This window comes from Nothobranchius furzeri, chromosome 7 (assembly GCF_043380555.1).
Source record: "Nothobranchius furzeri strain GRZ-AD chromosome 7, NfurGRZ-RIMD1, whole genome shotgun sequence".
Lineage (NCBI taxonomy): Eukaryota > Metazoa > Chordata > Actinopteri > Cyprinodontiformes > Nothobranchiidae > Nothobranchius > Nothobranchius furzeri.
The window spans coordinates 50,079,047-50,100,897 of NC_091747.1; the positions used below are offsets into that span (position 1 = coordinate 50,079,047).

Here is a 21,851-nt window from a genome sequence, read left to right on the forward strand (position 1 = left end):
CCCCAGATAAGACAGTCAGGCAGTCAAAACGCAGAGCGAACAGCTCAGCAGCTCTCCTCCACTCAGCTCCAGACTCCGAGACTTTGTTTTGGAGCTGACGGGATTCTATGTGGTCACGTTGGACCGTGTAGTCATGTGTGGGTGAGGACGCTGAGGCTGAGACGTTAACCACAGACTGCTGAGTCCTACGATGGCAACGAGACATGAACCGAAGTGTGTGATGAGAGGGAATTTATCACTCCTGGGATTAACAGCATTACTGTACATCACCGCTGCTCCTGCTTGAAATCCTCATCATCGTAAAACTCAGGCTTCTGCAGAGGCTTCCCTACAGAGTAAAATACTGTACCGAACTGAAGTTCCATTTTGTTTTCAGTTGCAGTTTGCATTTGTGTACATGTTCGGTTTGAGTTGGTTTGTTCGGAGTTGGAAATGTTTATGTATGTGAATGCAGCCTCCTTGCCAGCAGGTGGAGCTGTCTGTTAGTTTTATTGCCCCAGCGGTGTTGGGGGGGGACTCTGAGAGGGAATTCCCCAGCTTGTTGAGACTGGCCCAATCCCAATAGTCTCTCTTCCACCCTTGCGCCCTTCAACTGCGCGATCCCGACCAGGGGTGCGAGTGTGTAGGGTGCCCCGATTCTCAAGTGTGGAAGTTGATCACGCCCCCTTTTGCGCCTTTGATCTGCACTTCACCCAAGTCTGCATCGGTCCGGACTTGGGTGAAGTGTATTACCCACCATCCATTGCTGCAGGAGAACAGACTCAAGTTCCTTTTCTGACATTTTGTAATGACATTAGTTTGTTTTAGGACGATTAGTTTTTCTTGTTTGTTTACATCTGCCTATACCCCCCCAAAAAAAATCATCAAAAAGCTCATGAGCCACTGGAACTATCACCAATTTAATTATTGGAGTCAACTTTCAAGATGGCTGCCATAGTTAATCAACATTAGCAATAGCAAACACAAAAATGGCCACAACTCTGTGAACTTTATACATGAAGCTAAAATTTTGTGTTGCAGCAGCTGGGACTCATTCATAACACATGTTCTCTAAGCTAATAGATCAGCAAGATTGTACAAACATTATTACAATACTGTCTTTTCTGCAGAAAACACCAAGAAGTCATAAAACCAATTTTTTTCCTACTGGATGAAGGATTTTAGCGATAGAAATAAAAAAGGTAGCCCTGCAAACAGTCAACGTTACATGGATGTGCAGATCGTGTCTATATTGAGTCTGTCAGTCCCAGACCACATCTGTAGGAGGTCCAGACTAAGTCTTTTCACAGTGGGAGAGGTTGGCCTTTTATTTAGCAAGTTTTCAACTAGATCATTTTTGTTTTAGCAGGATTTTTTTTTTTTTGCCATTTTGAAGAGGTTCTGTCTTACATGTGGTGTTGTAGATAGCTTTCTGAATGGCGTAGAGAAAAGGAGAACTACAGGATTGATGATCTAACGGTGAATATGTCCATTCATCCATCCAAACCACTTCATCCACACCAGGGTCTCATGGAGCTGGTGTCTATCTCCAACAATCATCAGGTGAGAGGGCGAGAGACAGGGGACACCCTGGACTAGTTGCCAGTCCTTCACAGGGACACACAACCAGTCACACACTCATTCACTCCCAGGGCACAAGTTAGTCTCCAATGAACCTGACATGCATGTTTATTGATCTTTGGAGTAAACCCACGCATGCATGAGGAGAACATGCTAACTCCACACAGAAAGCAGCCAGGATTCAAACCAGTGACCTTCTTGTTGTAAGGCAGCAGTACTACCAACAGCGCCACTGTGCAGCCTCTCAGGTAAAGTACACACAACTGCTGATCAGTACGCTTTGCTAGCCCTACAGCTGAATTAGCTAACCAGCTAACCATGATAAGTCCCCTCTTAAACAGCAGCAAGCAAGTAGTGCAAGTATGGAAAGCTGTACTATCATATAATCAAACTAAACTTTAATGTGATTTGTGTATTTATTGGTTCATCTAAGTCATTTTCACACACTAGGCCTCATCTAGCTGGGAAGCATCCAATTATTTATTTATCATATCCACATTAGGAGATGTTATTCAGTTCTGCTTTGCTTTATATTTAGCATCAAGTTCAGATCAGACACCATTCATACTTTGGATTGGATGAAAATGACAGAATAATGGGATTTTTTTTTAATAGTGAAGGTACTTGAAGTGAAACACACTTCAAAGCAGCAGAAATATCCTTTTTGAAATTAAAAGTGATCTCCTCACATTTGGCCGTGCCACGCTGGCAGCTTTTGTCCGCCGTGCGGCCCAGCGAGCGGACGTCGCTGTACGGCAGCGTGCTGTCACCGTTGTAGCTGCGCGTGCGACTGGATGGAACCAGCTGGAAGAGGTTCTCCTGAGGCATGAAGCTGCGCGGAAGCGTCCTGCGACCTGAAGGCACATGGATTTGAAAATCAGCAGGCAGAAATGACAAAAGCACACTTGTGTGTGGCGTTTCACCCAGTTACTTTCTAGAAACAGAGATTTAACTCTCATCAGTCTGATCCACTTCCTCTCAAACAGGAAGGACATTTTGTTTTCACAGAAGTTTGGGATCATAACAGAGGTTAGCCTCAGAGCGACAAACTACTAGCAGCTGTCTCAAATCTACATTAAAACAATTGTCCAAATTAGGGAGTTTTATTGGTTTTGAGTAAATTAATCTGACTAGATTTTAGTGTTTTCCTTTAGATATAACAATAATTCCACTGGTGAAGTTCAAGAAAAGCTGGTTTCTTACGATCTCCATACTCCTTGCTGCGATTGGGTAACTGGAACTGGCGTGGGAAAGTCCCTCCTTTCCCATGTCGACCTGGAAAACAGAGCAAAGAAGCTAAAAGCTGAACTCGGCATCATATTTCCACACACTTCTACACTTGGACCTCTCCTTTGAGTAAATTTTCACGTTTCTGAGGTGTACGATTGCAAATCTGTGTGAGCAAAGACGCAAGATAATGATAGTGGACGTTCACACTTCCATAGATCCTATCAAAGAAGGAGACTGCACTGCTTCAGTTCATCTCTGCACGCCAGGTAAAAGTTGAGTTCAGCAGAATGAAACATGCTGTCGTCTCGCAGCGCTGCAGCGGCTGAAAACAGTAAGCAAAGTCAGGTGGGGAGCGCTGCTGACGCACGCGAGCGCCGGCGCTCACAGCACATGAGCTGAACAGGGAGGACCAGAGCCGCTTCCAATTGAAACCAGCTGTTCTGTCAGAGGACGGCCTCCTCTCGCGCCTGTTATTGTGGCTGTATCCCATGGAGACGAGAGTTATTTTTTGAGTTTGGCGATGTGAAAGGGAGAGGAAAATTCTACTCACAGGCAATGATAAACACTGGAGCCATGGGCAGGAAGGGCCACATAGCTTTACATCTGGGGAGGGTGTGTGTGTGTGTGTGTGTGCACGTGCATGCAGGTTTGACGTGCTGCTGCAGCCACACACAATATGCAGCACTTCTTTAATTTACAGTGATGAAGGGAGTGGTGCATGAAAGGAAAAGTAAATATGTACAAATTCAAAAGAGGGTCAGTGTGGCATTATCTGTCATCCTGTTCTCAAAGAAAAGATGGAATGGATGGGAACCTGGGGGGGGGGGGGGGGGGGGGGGGGGGGTTTCAAAAGGAGATAAACGATCATGAAATGTCTCCGCCTGTTAGAAATGTCAGATAAGAGAAGGAAAGTCCACAAAGAACGCATGTTTCTTGAATAAAATACATTTAAGGGTCACTCTTCTTTATAGGTAAATACTCATAAATTAAACCTCATTTCATCAGTGATTAGAGATTTTAGCCAAACTCCAGGCAAAAAATGAGCAAAATATTATTTTAAAGCAACGCTAAAGAGTTTTTAACACTTTAAGCTATTGTGTTCAAACTGGCTTCAGTGATTCTTGAGTCAGCAACTTCAACAACTGTACAGCCCTCTGCTGCCCTCTGCTGATCAGAAACTGCCCTCAACAGTTTTGTGGTTCAAGTAGGAACACTCGTGGAAGATCTCTACCAGCTTTACGCAATAGCTTACTGTGCCGGTAGCTAATATAAAGGCTAGCAGTTAGCTTTTTCAGTTCACCAATTGTCAAAAAATACATAAATACACAAGAATGAGAAGAAAATGAATTGTGCTTTTTCTGTTGTCATCATGGCGGAGACTGGAAGTGAAAGTAAGTGAGCAGTGTCTTTGGAGGCAAATCAAAAAGCTAAATCCAGAGTGAACATCGGTGCAGCCTACGCTTGTTTCAGGGAGCTAACGGAGGCTACAAAATCACAGACCGATGATGACCTGGCCTTGTTGCTACTGGACTTGTAAGTAATATTTTTGTTGAACAGTTTGGATTTTTTTTTTTTACTTCAGGGCTAATTCACTATCAGCTAGCTAGTGTTGGCACTGGCTTGTAGTTAGCGCTAGCTACAGCAGGCTGCAGCAGGGTTGTTTACAACTGTTGCAATTCCACTTTCAGCCAGTAGGAGGGACAAGCGGGAAACTTAGTTAGCATTGCTCTTTAAAACAGAAACAAAAGCAGCACATAAGAGCTGCAGCTGGATCAGAAACGGTCAACATTCAGCGAAAGTTGGAAGTTTTTACTTCCAAAACAACATTCAAAGTCAATCTGATTCATTTAAGGATTCGTTTACCATATTTTAAAGTTCTCCGAGATTAATCAGAAGCAGTTAAAATCCATATCAGCTGCACTAGAAATGGAAATCTGTATCGGCTAATTAGACCTTAATCTGGGCCTTCATGTTTTGTTTGAGTGGAGAATTAACTCTCACCTTTGCATTCATAGTTGAGGTTCAGGTAATTGTTGTCCCAGTTGTTCTGTGAGAAGGGAGGACTGAAATGACACAGAACAGCAAGAAGGATTTTAATCTGTGTCCGGTTTTCAGACGTCAGACTGGAACACTGGAAAAGACGTAAAGCAACACAAAATGCATCAAAGTGACTTTTCGGTGTTTGAGGCAGAGCTGTGAGTCTAAACAGATGAGCAGATTAAACAGTGAGAAAGTGAAAGTGGTGTTCAGGTGTGTGTGTGTGTGTGTGTGCGTGCGTGTGTGTGTGTGTGCCTGCGTGTGCGTGCGTGCGTGCGTGTGTGTGTGCGTGTGGTTTAACAAAACGTGTGTCCGAGACTCCAGAGACTGACGTCTCCGCTGACCGCAGGGCGGCGCGGGGCCACGAGACCCTGGATAAGGGGCACACATGCCTGCTTGGAGGGAAGTTTTCCCTGCACTTGTTTCCTGCCATTGTTCTGCAGCCCGGAGCTCTGATAAGGCTTGTGCAGGTAGAAATGTTTCCGTCCCACTCTAACCAGACCTCGCTCCTGCTCGCTTTGTGGTTTTTCTTTTCTGATTCAGACTCAAGTCCTCCCTCTCTCTGCTTCACACTTCTCATTTTCTGCTTTTCCTCTCATCCGGCGTGTTCCTGTCACGCCTCCCACTCAGTCGCTCGCTTATTCTCGTGATAATGCAGGAATTCGGGTGTCCAGATAAGAAATGTGTCGCCACGGCAACAGCAAAAATGACTCGATTCCTTCTTTTTTTTTTCATCTCAGGAAGGGTCAAACGCACAAACTCCCCTCTCTGATCGTCTCTCTGTCCACCATCACTCACCTGTCCAGTGCTTGATCTATTGACTGACAGCTGCTCGACAGCGAGTTGTCTGCACTCCCGAAGGGATCCAGAATCTGACAGAATAAATAACACGGAGGGGTCAAGGGTCACAGGACGTACAGCATCAAGCAGTGCAGATGGAGTGGTGTCCTCACATTATCATCCACTGCAGCAAAGTCACCAAAATATCATTAGATGCATGCAAATATCCTGCAAAGAATTATTTGTCAGCAGGGTGCGGGTTTAAAAAAATAAACAACTAGTTTATTTTATAAAACAAAACAAAAACAAGCATAACTAAATAGTGAATATCTGAATAAAAACCTTGTAAAACTACAAAACACAATTTAGAGTTTATTTCAAATCTCTGACATGAAAAATGGTGCAAATCTTTTCATATTTAATCCAATTTCTAACACTTAAAATGTCATTGTTGCATCTTAAACGAACAAAAACAGAATATTTGCCTAAAAACAACTAGAAGTTTCATATTAAAATCTATTCTGAGATTAAATTCATCTCCAGTTTTCCTTCAGTTTGATCCAATAAGGCCGTTTTCTTTTATCCCACAAACCACATTAACCATCAGCTAGAATCCCTTCAGAAAACACTGTTTTATAACAAAAGCATCAAATATGATTACAAAATCTGAAATCAATGGTTTATTTTCGAGCTGGTTAAATGTTCATCAAGTTGATGAGGTCTTACATTCTGGTCTGGGGCTTCCGGGATGAACTCCCCCTCGCTGTGGATGCTGGTGTAGGAGCCCTGACGGGCGATCTGCTGCTGCTCCTCTGGGACGCTGCCTGGAGGTGGAGACGTCCGGCCCGTGTGGAGGGAACCTGGGACAGGTGGGAGACATTAAAGGATGGTGACAGAGGTCAGACATCCCTCTTTAAGATGACATTTTCCAAGTCCCAAGGCGTTCCCGCACCAAAATGGTCTGCCTGGAAAACCTCAGCATGAAGGAGACCCTGAGGCACCCTACTCCGATGCCTAAACCACTTCGCTTTGCTCCTCTTGATGAGGAGGATCAGCAGCACTTTTAAGCAGTGGGTGTCCACACCCATATCACCCAAGCTCACAGTAAGGGACTTCACTTCTTCTCCACCATGACAAAACCAACCCACGCTGAAGGTCATCACCTACGCTTTAACTGTGGTGATGTAAGGTTTTCACGAGGCTCGAAGCAAACAAGGCGCAGCCAAGGAACTGTGCGGTCATTTATTCATTACAGTGGTGTGTGTTTGGGCGTTGGGGGAGGGGGGCATACAAAAAAGTGTGCATTCGCTCTCTGGGTGAGCATTTGGGAAGGGGAGGGACTCGTCAGGGAGTGTAAAGAAGTTAAAAAGTCTTCACTCTGGGGGCCCCTGGTGGCTCGGAGGCCCTAAGCAATTACCTACCCTGCCTATCCTATTGGTCAGTGGCGCCTCTGCACTAAAATCAACCGATATTGGTTTTTCTATTGCCGATACGTAGGAGACAAGGACAGTCAATGGCCGATACGCACAGCTAATTTTTATGGGCTGATTTCCACGCCCATCTAGATATTTTCCACCTTATTTTCATGCTAAAATGTCACTAATAACATCAGTCGATGCATAAAATTTCTGAAGCTGAATCAGTTTTCAACTCTGAATTTAACAAACTGTTAAATGTTACCTTTGTGCATTGCTCGGTGTTAAAGCCGGACACCTAAATAAAGTTCATTTAGAGTATTTATAATGCTGATGTCATTTGTGAACTTACAAATATATTTAAATTAAATTCTGCAACAGCACCGGGCTGCCCGAGGATGTGCCCGACTTCAAATCGGCTTTACAAAAGACAAATATCGGCCGATGCTGATGAATAAAAAGCGGTAAATATCGGCCTCCCCCTACTTAAGATTTTGTCCGGGAATGCTGGAAAACAGGATCTGTGATGAGGGAATGCCTAACCCAGTGGACTAATGCCAAAAATGAAGACACAGCATGTCTCATGGTGGACGCAGGTCCACTAAACACACGCGGAGTGGTAAACTCCCAGATCTGATCAACAACCTGAAAGAACGATCATCCGTTATTTCTGCTTACAGGAGAAACTTTGGTCTGCAGCTGCAGCTGAAAGCAGGCGGGCGCTCGTCCTTTCTCCAGTCAAAGCGTCCACCGAGGCCGTCACACAGGCCCAACGGGACAGAAATGTTCAAAGAAAACATCCCAGCAGAAATAAAGTTCTGTGTTTTTGTTGGTCTCAGTTCTCCTCGTCTCGAAGTTGGCCCTCTCCTCACCTCCTGTGCTGTTAGACGTCTTAGACGTACCCGAGCTCACATCACATCTCCACTCAACCATCCAGTGTGACCGCGCTCCTGTCATCTCTTATCTGCCACCACCACCACTCCTCTTCCATCCTCTCAGACTTACAGCAGCCAGGCAGAACAACTGATTAATCATTTTATTTAGCTCACAGGATTCCACAGCAACGAGATTCCTGTTGCTTTAGGCTGTCGTGTGAAAAATTCAAAGGTGCGGAAAAGATTCGGTTCGATTTCTGTCTCTGGTTTGGAAGTGTCGACCTCTCGGGTCTAAAGAATGAGAAAAAACCTTTTAGGGGTGTGAGAATTTCCCACAGAGCAGCATAAACCTTCATGCTGTGTTAGCAGGCGAGCCAGAGGGGACGGCAAACCTGGCCGGCTGTTACCCAGCCCACAGAGTGTGACATGACAGGAATCTGTCTGAGAGGATTAGTCTGACATTTTGCAAAAACATCTGCCCTTCTCCGACGGGAAGTTCGTAGAAAACCTGTTTCTGTTGAGAGCTTTTCCCGTTTCATTTACCTGTGGAGTGTTTGCGCACCCTCTCCGAGCCTTTGAACAACGAGCCCTTCAAGTCGCCTAACGAGCGCGAGGACTTCATCTCGCTCTGTTTGTCCCTGCTGTTCACCTGTAGATACTGAAGAGGAGGGGGGGAGGGGGGGGGGCAGGAAAAGCAGGATGGAAAAAGATGAGAAGCGGAAGCGGGGATGGGATTACATCATGATATTGCACCAGCGTGATTTTTAGAAACCGAGCTGAAGCGGACTTCATTCAAATGTTCAGGTGGCGTTCGCTGACTCCTGTGTGGCTGCGGAGATTTGCATGTGGAGGCGGGGACTCACGTGGTTGTTTTTGGGGGTCTTCAGCAGGATCCGGAGCAGCCCGTTAGCTCCAGAGGTGCAGCCCAGACTCAGCACGGCCTGATCCAGGTCCTCCTGGGTCTTCAGGGGCAGCAGCAGCTTGAAGAAGAAGACGATATGACCTTTTATTCTCCGTTGTCCGTTAGGGACAGCATGTAGCTGCAGCAGAGCTGGACATTTCATCAGCTAAGGGAAAGTTGGTTCTGTTTATTAACTAAATGTGCAGCAACAGACCGTTAAGCTTTTCATACAGTTGAAGTGATGTGAACAGTCTTGCAACTAATATTGCAGCATTTTTGATCTAAAAGGCCTTTTGTCAGATATAAATGTTTCCTCGTGTTTGACAAATATTCTTCAGATGCTTACAGCGTTTCTCGTTGCTGAGAGAGTTTAGAGTTCTACAGTTTTTCTCTTAAATGGAAAATACTTTTAGGATTTCTGGCACTGTGAGGCGTTCTCGTCTGCTGACTCGACCACCCGACTCGACGTGCTCTGCTCAGACTCAGGCTGCTCTGAAAACAGCGTGCATCCATTTAGGAGATGGAAAGGGGGGGTTATATGCTTCATCCCACACTCAATTGCATGCAAAGACATGGACATGCACTGAAGGTTTAGCTTAAATATGCTAAAAAGGGAAAATCTATTTTATATAAAACACTAAAATTGTAAAGCAACCATTTTCAAACACCGAGCTCATTAAAATGTCTAACATCGACTCACTGCTTATTTCTCAGTTCCAACTTTTAACTTCTTTCTGCACGTTTATGACATAAAAAGTTCAAATCTGGATGTCAGTTTAAAAAAAACAAAGCTTTATTAAGTTCTTAAGATGCTGACAGCTTGACAAAAACAAATTTCATGCAAGTTAAGAGGCTCAAATCAAAACCAAATGTGTTCTGGATTGTGCTATAAAATGACATGATGGATGGATGGATGGATGGATGGATGGATGGATGGATGGATGGATGGATGGATGCAATTTCAGTTAACTTCATTTTTTTATAAGTGTTTTTCTCCCCAGAAGAAGCAGCAATGATGTTCTGCTGAGCTGTGGCTTGAACATTGTTGCTAACCACTTAAACATTCTCCATGTCCTGATACTAAAATTTCACTTTCTTTGACATTGAATGTGCTACTACTAGTTTACCCGTTTAATTATAGATCCACTAGGATAAATCCAATAAAGTTTATCTCTCACCAAATAGAATATTTACTAAGAAATCACAATGTAACCGTAGAAACACTACTTGGTATATATGTTGTTTGTGTGTGTGTGCGTGCGTGCGTGTGTGTGTGTGTGCTCTGTCTTCTTGATCCCCAGTGAGTCGTGGAGGATGGCTGCTTATACTGAGCTAGGATTCTCTGGAGGTTTCTTTCTGTTAAAAAGGAGTTTTCCTCTCCACTGTCGCTAAATGCTTACTTAGTATGAGGATTGCTGTAAAGTCACTGACACTAGTCAGTGACTCGATGCAATCTGCTGGGTTCCTTATACAGGAAACTTTTTTCTGAATGGCTTAATGAACTTGACCTGTATTGGAACGTTTACTATGTGAAGTGCCTTGAGACGACTCGTTGAGATTTGGCGCTATATAAATAAACTTGAATTGAATTGGTTGGATGGATGAATGGATGGATGAATGGATGGATGGATTTTGAACACTGCAGCATCTGGGTTGTGTGTGGGACAAAAGGGACGCGTTACAATGAGCCGAGGGACAAGAGGTCCTCTGCAGGCTTCAAACACCTTTAACTCTGCAAAAAGTACAAAAATATCTAAACAGGATTTGCTTTAATATGAAAAAAACAAACCTTCCCAGTGGGTTTTGATAAACAGAGACAGGAAGTGAGCCAACAGCTAGATTTCTGATGGGGTGTGAGATTTTTTATTTGCACAGGCCCTAATGTCAAATTTCACTTTCCAAATATAACCATAAAACTTCTCTAGTGTGCACGACTAAATTGTGAGTTTGTTTTCTCCAATGTCGCTTTAGGGGTTCCATTGAGGGCAAAGCGGAAACGTTCTAGTTTGGAGGGTTTGACACCAATTTTGGCTTTTTCCAAAAGTTATGATTAGTAGATTCCAAAATTTAAAGCATTCAGAATAAGTAGAAATTTCACTCTGGAAGTAAAAACTTCTGCTGCTGCTAGCATGAATTAGCGATCACTGATGGCGAGTTCTTGGAATGGGAGGAATGTTGAATTATCTCACCTCCTTTTCCGTGAAGTACATGTCCATGTGCTGGCCAAAGGCCTCTGTCACTTTCTGCAGCAGCTCCCGGATCTTCAGCGGCCTCTGAAACGGGATGATTCTAGAAACAGGGTCAGAGGTCAGAGGAAGAGGTTCATGTTGTGTCTGGCTTGCAGCTTTCGCAGATTGCAGAAAACGTTAGATTCATTAAAGATCCCTTCTTTTCTGACCCATTTCTAGCGATTTTAAAACAAGACGGTTTTTGATGGCGTTTCTATGGCAACAAGAGAGAAAAATAGACAGGTCAGCTAGGTCAAGGAGAGGAGTGAGCAAAGCCCTGCAAGATGCAAACAGAAGATTATTTGATGCAGTGAAAACAGAAAGTGCTTATCTACCGTAAGCCTGCGTGTGAGATTTTTGTCTGGGTTGGAGCTCATCACACACACGTGTTTGTAAAACTCTACATGCATGAGTGTGTTTCCCCAATCAGTGTGTGCATCGGCCACTGTTTCAACACGGCCGGGCCTCTCGGCTAACGCCAGCACAAAAGCAGATGGGAAACTTCCTGAGAGGAAGGGGGGGGGGGGGGGGGGGGGGGGCAGTAAAAGCAGCAGGATGTGAGCCTTCTTCTTTAAAGAGTGACAGAGTGAAAGATACACAGACATGGTGATATTTACAGATTATGAGAAGGAAAATAAAGGAGATGGGCTGTGAAAATAAAGAGAGAGAGCTTTCCCCTCCTGAACAACGTTCTGCTTTTGAAGAATGTGCAGCTCTTCATCTGGTCAGAGTCCTGATAAAAGGTTTGTTTTTGTCCCATCGTTTCCTCATCAGAGGACGAGGCTCTGCCTATCTTAATGACCGCTCACTGGTTCCCTCGTTTGAGGAGAGGATTCTGGGAAGAGGGAGGCCTGCAGATCAGAGACGAGCAGCGGCGCAGCTAAACGCTCGCCGGCTGTTTAGATTCAGGGATGATTTATGTGATAAAGAGGTGGGGGTGGGGGGTGGGGGGGGGGGGGCTCTAAAAGACAACTTTCCTTCGTCTGAAAACGAGTGGACACAGAGATGTTATAGAAAAAAATCTGATGTCAAAGAATGCTTTCACGCTGGCTCCCTCCTTTCCTTCGGATGTATTTTCTGAACAAAAATCACAATAAAACACACACACACACACACACACACACACACGGAGGAAGAAAAAAGTCTGGCTCTGTTCCTTCATTCTCTGGAAGGAGACCCTGAGCCAAGGGGAGAGAGACACTCTGCAGCTCCTACTTCCTGCCTCAAACCTTCACCGCTTGCCAATGAAAAGAGAACCCTTCCAGTGTGATTCCATTGTGGACACACAACACGATTATCCTGACTCAGGGACTCCTGATGCCTCCGACTGCCGTGGACTCAGCTCGGATACAACACGGTCTTTACTCCGCTGCTGCACAATTAGATTAAGCTGACAGAAAGCCACGTGGTGGTTCCAAGAATGAAAGGAAGTTTGGATCGTTTTCCTTTTTCTTCTAAACCAAAACAAAGTTTTCTTTTAAAGGAAACTCGAGCTGAAACCAAGGTGAAGATTTTCTGTTTCATTAGATCGATCGCTAAAAAAAAATGCTACTTATGCATCCAAATCCACTAAACAAACTGTTCAATGAAGTAATTTTTGCATCTTCTTTGCACAGAAATGCTCCACTTTCCTAGCTTAGACTCTAAATAGAAGTCAGCTGTTGTGCACATAAAGGTTTATTTAATAAAGAATCAAATCTAAAAGAAGTCTTATTTTGTACTAATTTTATCAAAAATAAATAATTAACACAATATTTTTTGCATTTTCACAAATGATTATCATTATTGCTATATTAGTAACTTTATGGTAATGTCAACATCGTTATTATCAGATCTGTTATCCTAACATCAGAATTATTACTATAAGATCTATTTAATTACCCTAAGATCATTATTGAAATATCAATATCTTATCACCATGACTATGATTATAATATCAGTAACGATATTGTAATATCAGTATGTTATTAATAGCGTTATCGTAACTGCAGACTTGGGAGTTGAATCGGGTTTACCTTAAAGACCAAGTTCACTCTTTTTTCAACACATCTGCAGTGATCTAGTATAAATGAATGCCTTGTGAGCTGATCTTCGTGGGGAAAAAAAGCTCTGGCGCTCCTGTTACAGGAACTAGAAGTTAGTCAGACAAGTGACAGCAGTAGATGGCAGGTTTTGGAGTTTTATTTCCTGATATTCTGGACAACTTGCCTCTGATTGGCTAACAGCAATGTGACTTTACCACTGACTCCGTTTGCGTTGGAACGTAGATGTTTTATCTACACAACTAACACAAGCATGAAGGAGTTCTGACATGTCGTGGAGTTGCTAATGTTAACGTCAGCTTTTACTAGCCAAGTTGTGCTCTGCTCTCTCCTGGATGCTAAATCAACAACAGCCTTCCCCATCAGGAGTCAAGATGGATGAGTCCATGAATGCTAACCTCCAGTCTGACGTAGATCTGACTGGATTTTCTAAACTGAGCAACAGCACTAACCACTGTGCATCGTAGCCTAAAGTACATTTACGCAAATATAAATAAGGAATCTCGCTGAAGTGGTGTGTGCAAACGTTTTCTATATGTTGAAACTTCAAATTGATTGCAACTAAAACTTAAGTGAACCTCGGCCAACCTTACTTGCGGCAAGTTGGCGGCTCAAATTCTTGAAAACTTTATTTGCATTTTTTGGGCAAAAATGTCAGATTTACATTCTTTCCTCCATTCAGTCACAACTTTGTTTCATAGACCAGCTCTTCTAAAATCCCTTCTCTTGTCTTGCACTTTTTGACTCAGTCGTTCCAGATGGACTCCAGACAACCGCGTCGACTCCGTGACTCCGCCACTCACACGAGGAACTAGAGGACCCTGGTAAACATTAAGGAAACCCCTCTGTGATCTTGCTATTTTTCAATTTCACCAGAGAAAGACACACTCTAGTGTGTACTTTTGAAATATTTCGACACCTTACTGGTGAAGAATGCTAAAGGTTCCCTTTGTAACTGGACCTTTTCCCTCTCACCTAATCTATAAAGAAGTATTGATAGTAGCACCTTTAAATAAATATTTAAGCCTTTCTTATGCTTAAGCTGATGCAGAGCTTTGGATTTGAAAGGAAACCTGTTAATATTTTACCTGTAGAGTTGATAAAGGCGCCAAACCTAAGTGAAAGCAGTTGGCGAGAGCAAATGATTTAACAATTTAGCAGATCGATGAGTGTGAGATTTCTGCTTGAATGTGTGAGCGGTGTTCGAACGTGAGCTGTCTGCTGGAAGAGGAGAGAGGCGCAGGATGAAGGAAACAGACGGAGGCAGGAAGACACGGACATGAAAAACTTGTCTCTTCCTCAGCAGCAGCAGCCAATTAGGACGCTGAAAGAGCTGAGAGGCTCGTCGTGGATCTATATTCTGTCTGGGGAAACATGCTGCTTCCTTTGCCTTTCTCACTCTCTGCAAAGCTCGCTGCTTTCTAATCATCCAGCCAATGCTCGCTCCTTTGGTCCAAAAGCAGTCGTTCTAGAAGATTTGGATAGATTTCCCTCCGGTTTCTCCTTTTTAACGGAGCACACAGCACTCTCCCTCCTGCGGGACTCAACGGGGACTTGATTGGCTTCTGAGAAACCCATCAGAGTCCCAGGATGCTGCACCTTCGCAAGGTGAAATTATTTAGTTTCGAGATGGGGTTTTTTTGCCTTGAGGATTTGTTTGTAACAGAATGATTTCAGTAATTTCAATTGCACTTACGTGCATGTGTACAGTTACTCCGCAGATGCATGAAAGAGGTAACGTAAAAACAATAATCAGACATGAGCAATACACACAAACATCAAAACATAAGCATGCTTTAAAAGGCCAAAAATCTGCAAAGTTTCCTCAAAAACTGACCAAAGATTTCCTCTTCGTACTTAATTTTAAAGGCCAAGTTCACTTGTTTTTTCAACACATTTGCAGTTGTCTCTAGAATAAATGAATGTCTTGTGAGTCAGTCTCTGTGGGGGAAAAACACTTTATTACTTCTGTTTCAAGATGTAAAAGTTAGCCAAAAGAGTGGGGAGCAGAAACGGCAGATTTTGGATTCTTACTTCCTGATATTCAGACATCTTGCCTCTGATTGGCTAACAGCAATGCCACTCTACCACTGACCCTGTTTTCTCTGCAATGTTATGTTTTAAACCCACAAATAACACAAGCCTGGTGGAGTTCTGACATGTTGTGGAGTTGCTAATGCTAACAGTTCTGTTAGCTCTGCTCTCTCCTGGACGCTAAATCAACAACAGCCTTCCCCGAGCCATGAGGGGTGAGTCCATGAACGCTCATTATCAGTGGGAATTAAATCTGTTTGGCTTTTCTAATCCAAGCATTTCCTCTGCTATTTTCTATCGGGTAGAAAACTATTTTCAAGTTTAATTCTAGAGGGGGGGGGGGGGGGACTACTCTGCAATGTTGATGTTTGATCTCCACAAATAAGACAAGCCTGGAGGAGTTCTGGTGTGTTGTGGAGTTGCTAATGCTAATAGTTAGCTTCTATTAGCCGAGACGTTCGCTGCTCTACCTGAATGCTAAGTCAACAACAGCCTTCCCCGAGCCAAGACGGGCGAGCCCATGAATGTTCATTTTCAGTGTGACATACCTGGCTTCTCTACTCCGATCGTCTATTTTCTTTTGGGTAGAAGACTATCTTCATGTTTAGCCTGCACGTTAAACTCAGTGACCAATCATATCACAAATAATAAGCATGTAAATAAACTGTTTCTCAGTGAACTTGGCCTTTAAGATATTAAAATGCGATTAAGATGAGTTTTTTAACCACATTCTGCCCAAAGGATCCATAAAAAACTCAACAAGCTAAAAAATGACTTTGGCTACATGCCCAAAATACTCCCTGTACTCTTTCCACTCCTGAAATCAAATTAAACAAGAATATTTTCCTCTTCCCTTCATGCCGCTTTGGCATGTAACTGTGATTTCCTCCCTTAGGCACAAAGTTCCCGGCATGGTAAAGCCTAGCAAAATAGATCCAAACTCCAGAATTTGACGGGTGAGGTGGAAAAAAAACTAAACGGAGGCTCCGACGTACCGTTTCTCTCTCTCATGCTCCAGCTTGACTCTTAAATCCTGTAGAGAGAAAGAATAACAACAGTGGAGTTAGAGAGGTGGAAAGCTGCAATGATTCATGAGAAAGTGAATAAACTAGAGATGGAACGAAAGTAAAGCTTTATTTTTAATCCAGAAATGTAAAGGAGGACATGAAATGGCATATTCTCTTCAAAGTCAGAACCGAGGGGGCTTGGCAGGAATCTGGAGGAGCCTGGAAGTCTGCGTGAGGTCATTTTGATAAACGAACGCTGTCATCATATCAGAGAAGAGACTGGGTGAAAATTAGGGGCTCGCAGAGGAAAAGCAGCGGAAACTTTCTCCTCTCCTAGTGGTTTGTTTACCTCTCTTCATAAACACCGCCGCTTTAAGAGGATTTGCCAATTATCATTCCTCGGACAAAAATGCGCGAGGAAAATGACTTGTGAGAGCAGAGCGAGGCGACTGAGGGGAAGTTTTAGGAAAACTGCGCTTTTTCCACATTAGTGTCAATAAAATGGAATTAAGACGGAGCGTAAGCTGCTTGTTGGCTTCGTCCTGACCTAAAACTAAGGCAACAACCTTCACCTGGCTTTCACCATGGCTGAATAAATCACAAAGACAGAAAGGCTGAGGTATTGTGTGGAAACGCTCAATGACAGTTAAGGTTAGAGGATCTCGAGTTTCTGCGGAAAGAACAAAATAACTCCTCCCTAAAATTGTAAAATACATGTTCTAACGAAATTACTCTTCCAGTTGATTCACTAATTCTCAGGTAAAAGGATGAGATTAAAATAAACGAGCCATTCAAAGCTAAACAAAGGAAAAAAAGAGAACCTGGCAACAGAGAACAATGGAAGATCCGAGTTTAGAACGATTAGAACAAATAAAAGCTTTTAGTAAAACCTTCTGTAGAAAAGTCCGTTTCTGTACGCCAACACACTCGTTAAAAGCAAATTATCAAATGATCACCAAAACAATTAGATTTGGACACATTTAGACTACGTGCAGCAAAATGTTAAAGGGTTAGTTTCACTAGATTTGATTTTTTTAAGGTTCTGTGGAAAGATTAGAAGCAGTTAACATCTTACCCGTTGTGGATAGATAACACTGAGAACAGCCTCGGTTTGGAGATAATAGCTTCTGACAGGACTGACATGCTAACTGCTAGTCAGAGCAGGAGTCAAATATAGTTTTGAAAGATTAAACTGTTCTCTGGTAATCTTTGTGGTTTCAGAGCAGGAGGAAACTAGATTATCACATCTTTATTGCGTAGTTAGTGAGCAGTCATTTTTATAAGTAAAAACACAAAACAAGCTTAAATGCTAACGCTGTTGCCATAACTGACCCTTGCTAAGATGAACATGGTGTACTACTAGTGTGGGCGACGGTGGCACAGGAGTTAAGTGCTCGCCCAGTAATCGGAAGGTTGCAGGTTCGAGCCCCGCTCAGTCTGTCGCTGTCGTTGTGTCCTTGGGCAAGACACTTAACCCACCTTGCCTGCTGGTGGTGGTCGGAGGGACCGGTGGCGCCAGTGCTCGGCAGCCTCGCCTCTGTCAGTGCGCCCCAGGGCAGCTGTGGCTACATCATAGCTCATCCCCACCAGTGTGTGAATGGGTGAATGACTGATTGTGTTGTAAAGCACCTTGGGGGGTTCCAGGACTCTAGAAGGCGCTATATCAAATACAGGCCATTTACCATTTACTAGAAAGGCCTAAAATGGCTTTGATCAACTCAGCGCTTTATTTGTTTAGCAAATGAAGAAATAATTTGTTGTTTTGCTGACAACTCCTGCAGGATTACAAACATCTGACTAGCCATTAGCTTGTCAATCCAGTCAAAAATACCAACTTCTCCAAGTTGATGTTGCTCAAAATTGATCTATGACAGGTAGGAGGATGATTGCTCATGAATGCTCCACAGAAACCCTCTGCAGAGGCATCTGGACTGAGACAAAACACAAGGAGAAGGGATGTTTACCTGTTTATAGAGTAGAGTTCTGCTCTTGGGCTTGTGGATGCTATGCTGGCTGGAGTAGCGGCCCAAAGCCGCCAGGTCCTTCATGATGGAGTTAAGTGCCTCCTCGTCATCTGAGACCAAAGGAAGAGAAACTTTTAATTTTTGAATTAAGCAACAATAAGTCAACATTTTGAGGGTTGGCTCAGAGCAGGCCACGAAGCAACATGTGGGCAGCAACTTCCTGTTCTAGTGAACATCCCTGTGGTTTTTCACCTATTTTAACAAGAACGGCGTTTTCTTCTTCAGCAAATACATGCATCAGATCCGAACTGTCTACGAGCAAGATTCAATCAATCATTTAACAAAAGGAACAAACATCTGGTTTTATAGTGATTGAAATAAATCTTAATTTCCTTTCTGACACACTGAAACTGAGGCAATCGCGCTGATGAGCATTAACATGTGAAGAGACCTTAATGGAGCCAATTATCCCAGAGCAGCACTCGCGGTGAAAAAGGAGAGGTCGTTGACCTCTGCTCCTGCCTGCCTGCCTCTTGCATGAATGAGAGATGAGCACACACACATTTTTCTCACACTGAAACCTGGCCAGGTGTGTGCAACACAAGTAGTACCTGCAGGAAAGACAGCATTCTTTCAAATAAAAATAAAGTTCAGGGGTAAAGAGAGTTTTCTGGAGGACAACAAGTCAGGGTAGTGACTCGGGGGGACAACAGCCGGTCCCTGAGACTGGGTTCATCCCAAGGTCGAGAGGAGATGGATCCACAGATTGTTTGCTTTTCCTAACTTTGGGATCATCCAGTTGGAGAGTTCCTTCCACCCGACCATTTAACTCGTGCTTTTCTGCTGACACTGAGGCTAACGCTAGCTCGTGTCCCCTTTTCCCTTTTGCATTTTTGTTGTTTTCCCTAAATCAAAGGAATACTGAATAAAAAATAAAAAGTTGAGCTGGAGCGAGAGCTGCTAAAGTGAATTCGGGTTGAGTATCGGAGGCTTTAATAGGTGGCAAAACAACAAATAAATCCCACCTACAAATGGAAACTTATACTCCCACAGCCAAAGGCCTCGATGCCACTCCCAGTCGCAGCGTGCTGTAAACTGGATGTTGAAAGGAGCAGACGAGGCCGGGCTGGATTTAGTGTTTACTGTCAGTGGGGGTGAATGACTAACTGTCCTTTCTTAACTGGAAGGAACTGAATCACTTGTCTGTTCTGGGCACAGACTTGACAAATCCTGAGACTGATTTTCCCTTTGACCCCCCAAAAAAAGTATGATTTTTTTTATTTTTTCCTCTGAAATAAATTATTTGCTCTTAAAATTACCACTGCAACTAATTACTGGTGATTATTTTGGGAGGAGAAGTACAAACTTTGGGGGTTGTCTTCTCACCTTGCAGAAAAAGGTGCTAATTACAACAAGCGTTTGATATTTACATATTTATTTATCTCAGTTTTCTTCACCCTGCTTGTCTCTGGTGATACGACTCTCGATCCCTGCCTCTAGACTGTCCTGCACACTCGCAGTCAAGGATACAAAACAAGCAAGAGGCCTGCATGTGTGGGTGTTATGTGCCTATGGATAATAGCAGTGTTGAGGGGGAGTGGAAGGGTGAAGAGGGCAGCAGGAGTGTGAGAAATGCGTGGTGTTGCACAGAGCTGGGCTATAAATGAAGTTATTGCCTCACCCGGGCCTGGGCAATGGCCACTGCCAGGCTGAGGCCGGCCAAGGCTAACCGCCAGACCGGTGGAGGGCTCTCACACGCACCAACGCAGCCAGACCTGGCCATCAAAAGGCCCCAAAGCTGGCTTCAGAAGTAAGTCAACATGACCCTGGACTGGATTTGGTTTTTGTCTGCAGGTTTTGATACATGCAGCTCATTTCCTGGTTTTAGGTCAAATCTGATCAGTGCAAAAAAAAAAAAAAAAAAAAAAAAGTGGGGAATTCCAGGAAGCTGGGCAGCAGCCTGCAACATTACACAATGAAGGCTTGTTGCAAGCCATTGCATCATCATTCTGCATCCATCTTTTTTTTCTCAAACTAAGAAGAAAGAAACCGTGAAGGTGACAGCGGATGGAATGCAACAGTAATTCCAGTTAAGATTAAAGGAGATCTGCTTGGCTCTAACCGGTGCTCAAGCTGAAACCAGAGCAGCCCAAATCACTTTAAACTAAAAAAATAATACAAACAGGCACAGGCTATCGCCTGGAGTGTGTTTGGAGGGTAGCTCTTGCTTTAGAAATCTAGTGCTGCAACTTTCTAGTCTGTATTGTGTAACAAACAGCGAGGCAGAGCAGAGTGAGAACAGTTTGCCTGGAAAGACACAGAGGGGGATTTCCTTGTGCAGAGAGACACATCATGGCAAAGACATCCGGCGGGATTAGCAGCTGGAGCCAAACATGTCCTCACTCTGCAGCAGCAGTCAGGTCAACACACACGCAGAGCTGCACATGCACAGCCACTTTATACTCTAATGGGTGTAATGTTTAAACACTTAGGGTTAATCTTTCACCAAGTCCCTGGTGTAACGCGTGCAGGTGTGGAACTGGATGTGCAATCAATGTTTGCAATCAGAGTTGAGCTGCAAATCTCATTTTTGTCAGTAACTTTGGAATGTTGCAAATCTGACAGCTGACTCTGGAATTAGACCCGTGCAGATGGAAAACTACATGCATGAATTGTTTTTATTAAGCTGTCTTTGGCCAACTTAACAGGTTTTTCAACAAAAAAAAAAAGTTTCCCAGAATGCATTTCCTTCCTCTGACAACAACTGATGTTTGCTGCTACAGGGCGTCTGCTAAAGATCCTGAAGTGAAGCTAGCTTCTAACGTGCAGACTTTATGTACACATTTTGTGCTATTTAGGGCTGGGCGATATGGCCTAAAATCAATATTATGATATATTGAGGATTTTACCTCGATAACGATAAATGAACGATAACTACAGGTATGTGCAGAAACAAAAGTTGTCCACTAGATGGGGCTGTCACGTGTATTAGCTGAGTCACATTTTTACGTGACTCAAGGTGGTACAGCTTCTTAAAGGGACGTGAACGTTGCCAAATTACACACATCTTTTCATTTTTTATAATCAAATTTGTTGACATGGGAAAAATTATCATGATAGGAGTCAGAAATTTCAACAACGATAAATTTTCGATTTATTACCCAGCCCTAGTGCTATTGCAATTTATTTTCTTAAACTGGACTGTTTGTTTTCTATTCTGATCAAACAACTGCAACATGTCTTTCAATTGTTATTAAATGAAGTGCTTTTCAACACTGAACAGACGAAAACATTAGCAAGACTTTAGCTAGGCTAAATGCTAGCCGTTTTGTTTGCTGCCTCTGCTGAGCTACTCAACTTGGCCGTGGTTCCAAATAAATTTCGTTTTATCAAGTCTGCTGTCTGGAAGACATTTATACAAAAATGTAACAAAAAAAAAGTTCTCCAGTTCTTTTAAATTTTAAATCACATGAGCACTGTACCAGTTCTAGCCCTGCCCCCAAATAATCTCATTGGTTAAAATATTGGATGACATTCATCTTAACCAATAAGGATGAAGATCTCATCCCTGCTTTGACCACGGGGTCATCTACGTGTCCAGTGCCAGTGGGCATCGAACTTTCAAAACAAAATGAATAGAAAACGTATTAAAGCTGTAATGGCAAATATGCAAAACAAGATAGCGTTACAAGCTAGCTTTTAAATTCAAACATGGTCGCAGAAACCTCACCCATCCCATCAACTATGATCCGTAAACCACGTCCGTTTGATACCGGAA

At 43.4% G+C, this 21,851-nt stretch overlaps 1 protein-coding gene across 2 annotated transcripts in view; it reads right to left on the bottom strand.

Annotated features, from left to right (window-relative positions):
- map3k22 (mitogen-activated protein kinase kinase kinase 22) overlaps positions 1-21,851 on the bottom strand; it is a 47,520-nt gene that overhangs the window by 6,086 nt on the left and 19,583 nt on the right. For both annotated transcript variants that reach the window (XM_015955136.3, XM_015955137.3), the window contains 10 exons: positions 18,074-18,183; positions 16,098-16,135; positions 10,988-11,087; positions 8,761-8,877; positions 8,441-8,555; positions 6,334-6,467; positions 5,626-5,699; positions 4,792-4,853; positions 2,764-2,835; positions 2,250-2,414 (listed from right to left, as the gene is read on the bottom strand). In XM_015955136.3, coding sequence (XP_015810622.1) covers positions 2,250-2,414; positions 2,764-2,835; positions 4,792-4,853; positions 5,626-5,699; positions 6,334-6,467; positions 8,441-8,555; positions 8,761-8,877; positions 10,988-11,087; positions 16,098-16,135; positions 18,074-18,183 — 987 coding nt within the window. The remainder of the gene's footprint in view (positions 1-2,249; positions 2,415-2,763; positions 2,836-4,791; positions 4,854-5,625; positions 5,700-6,333; positions 6,468-8,440; positions 8,556-8,760; positions 8,878-10,987; positions 11,088-16,097; positions 16,136-18,073; positions 18,184-21,851) is intronic.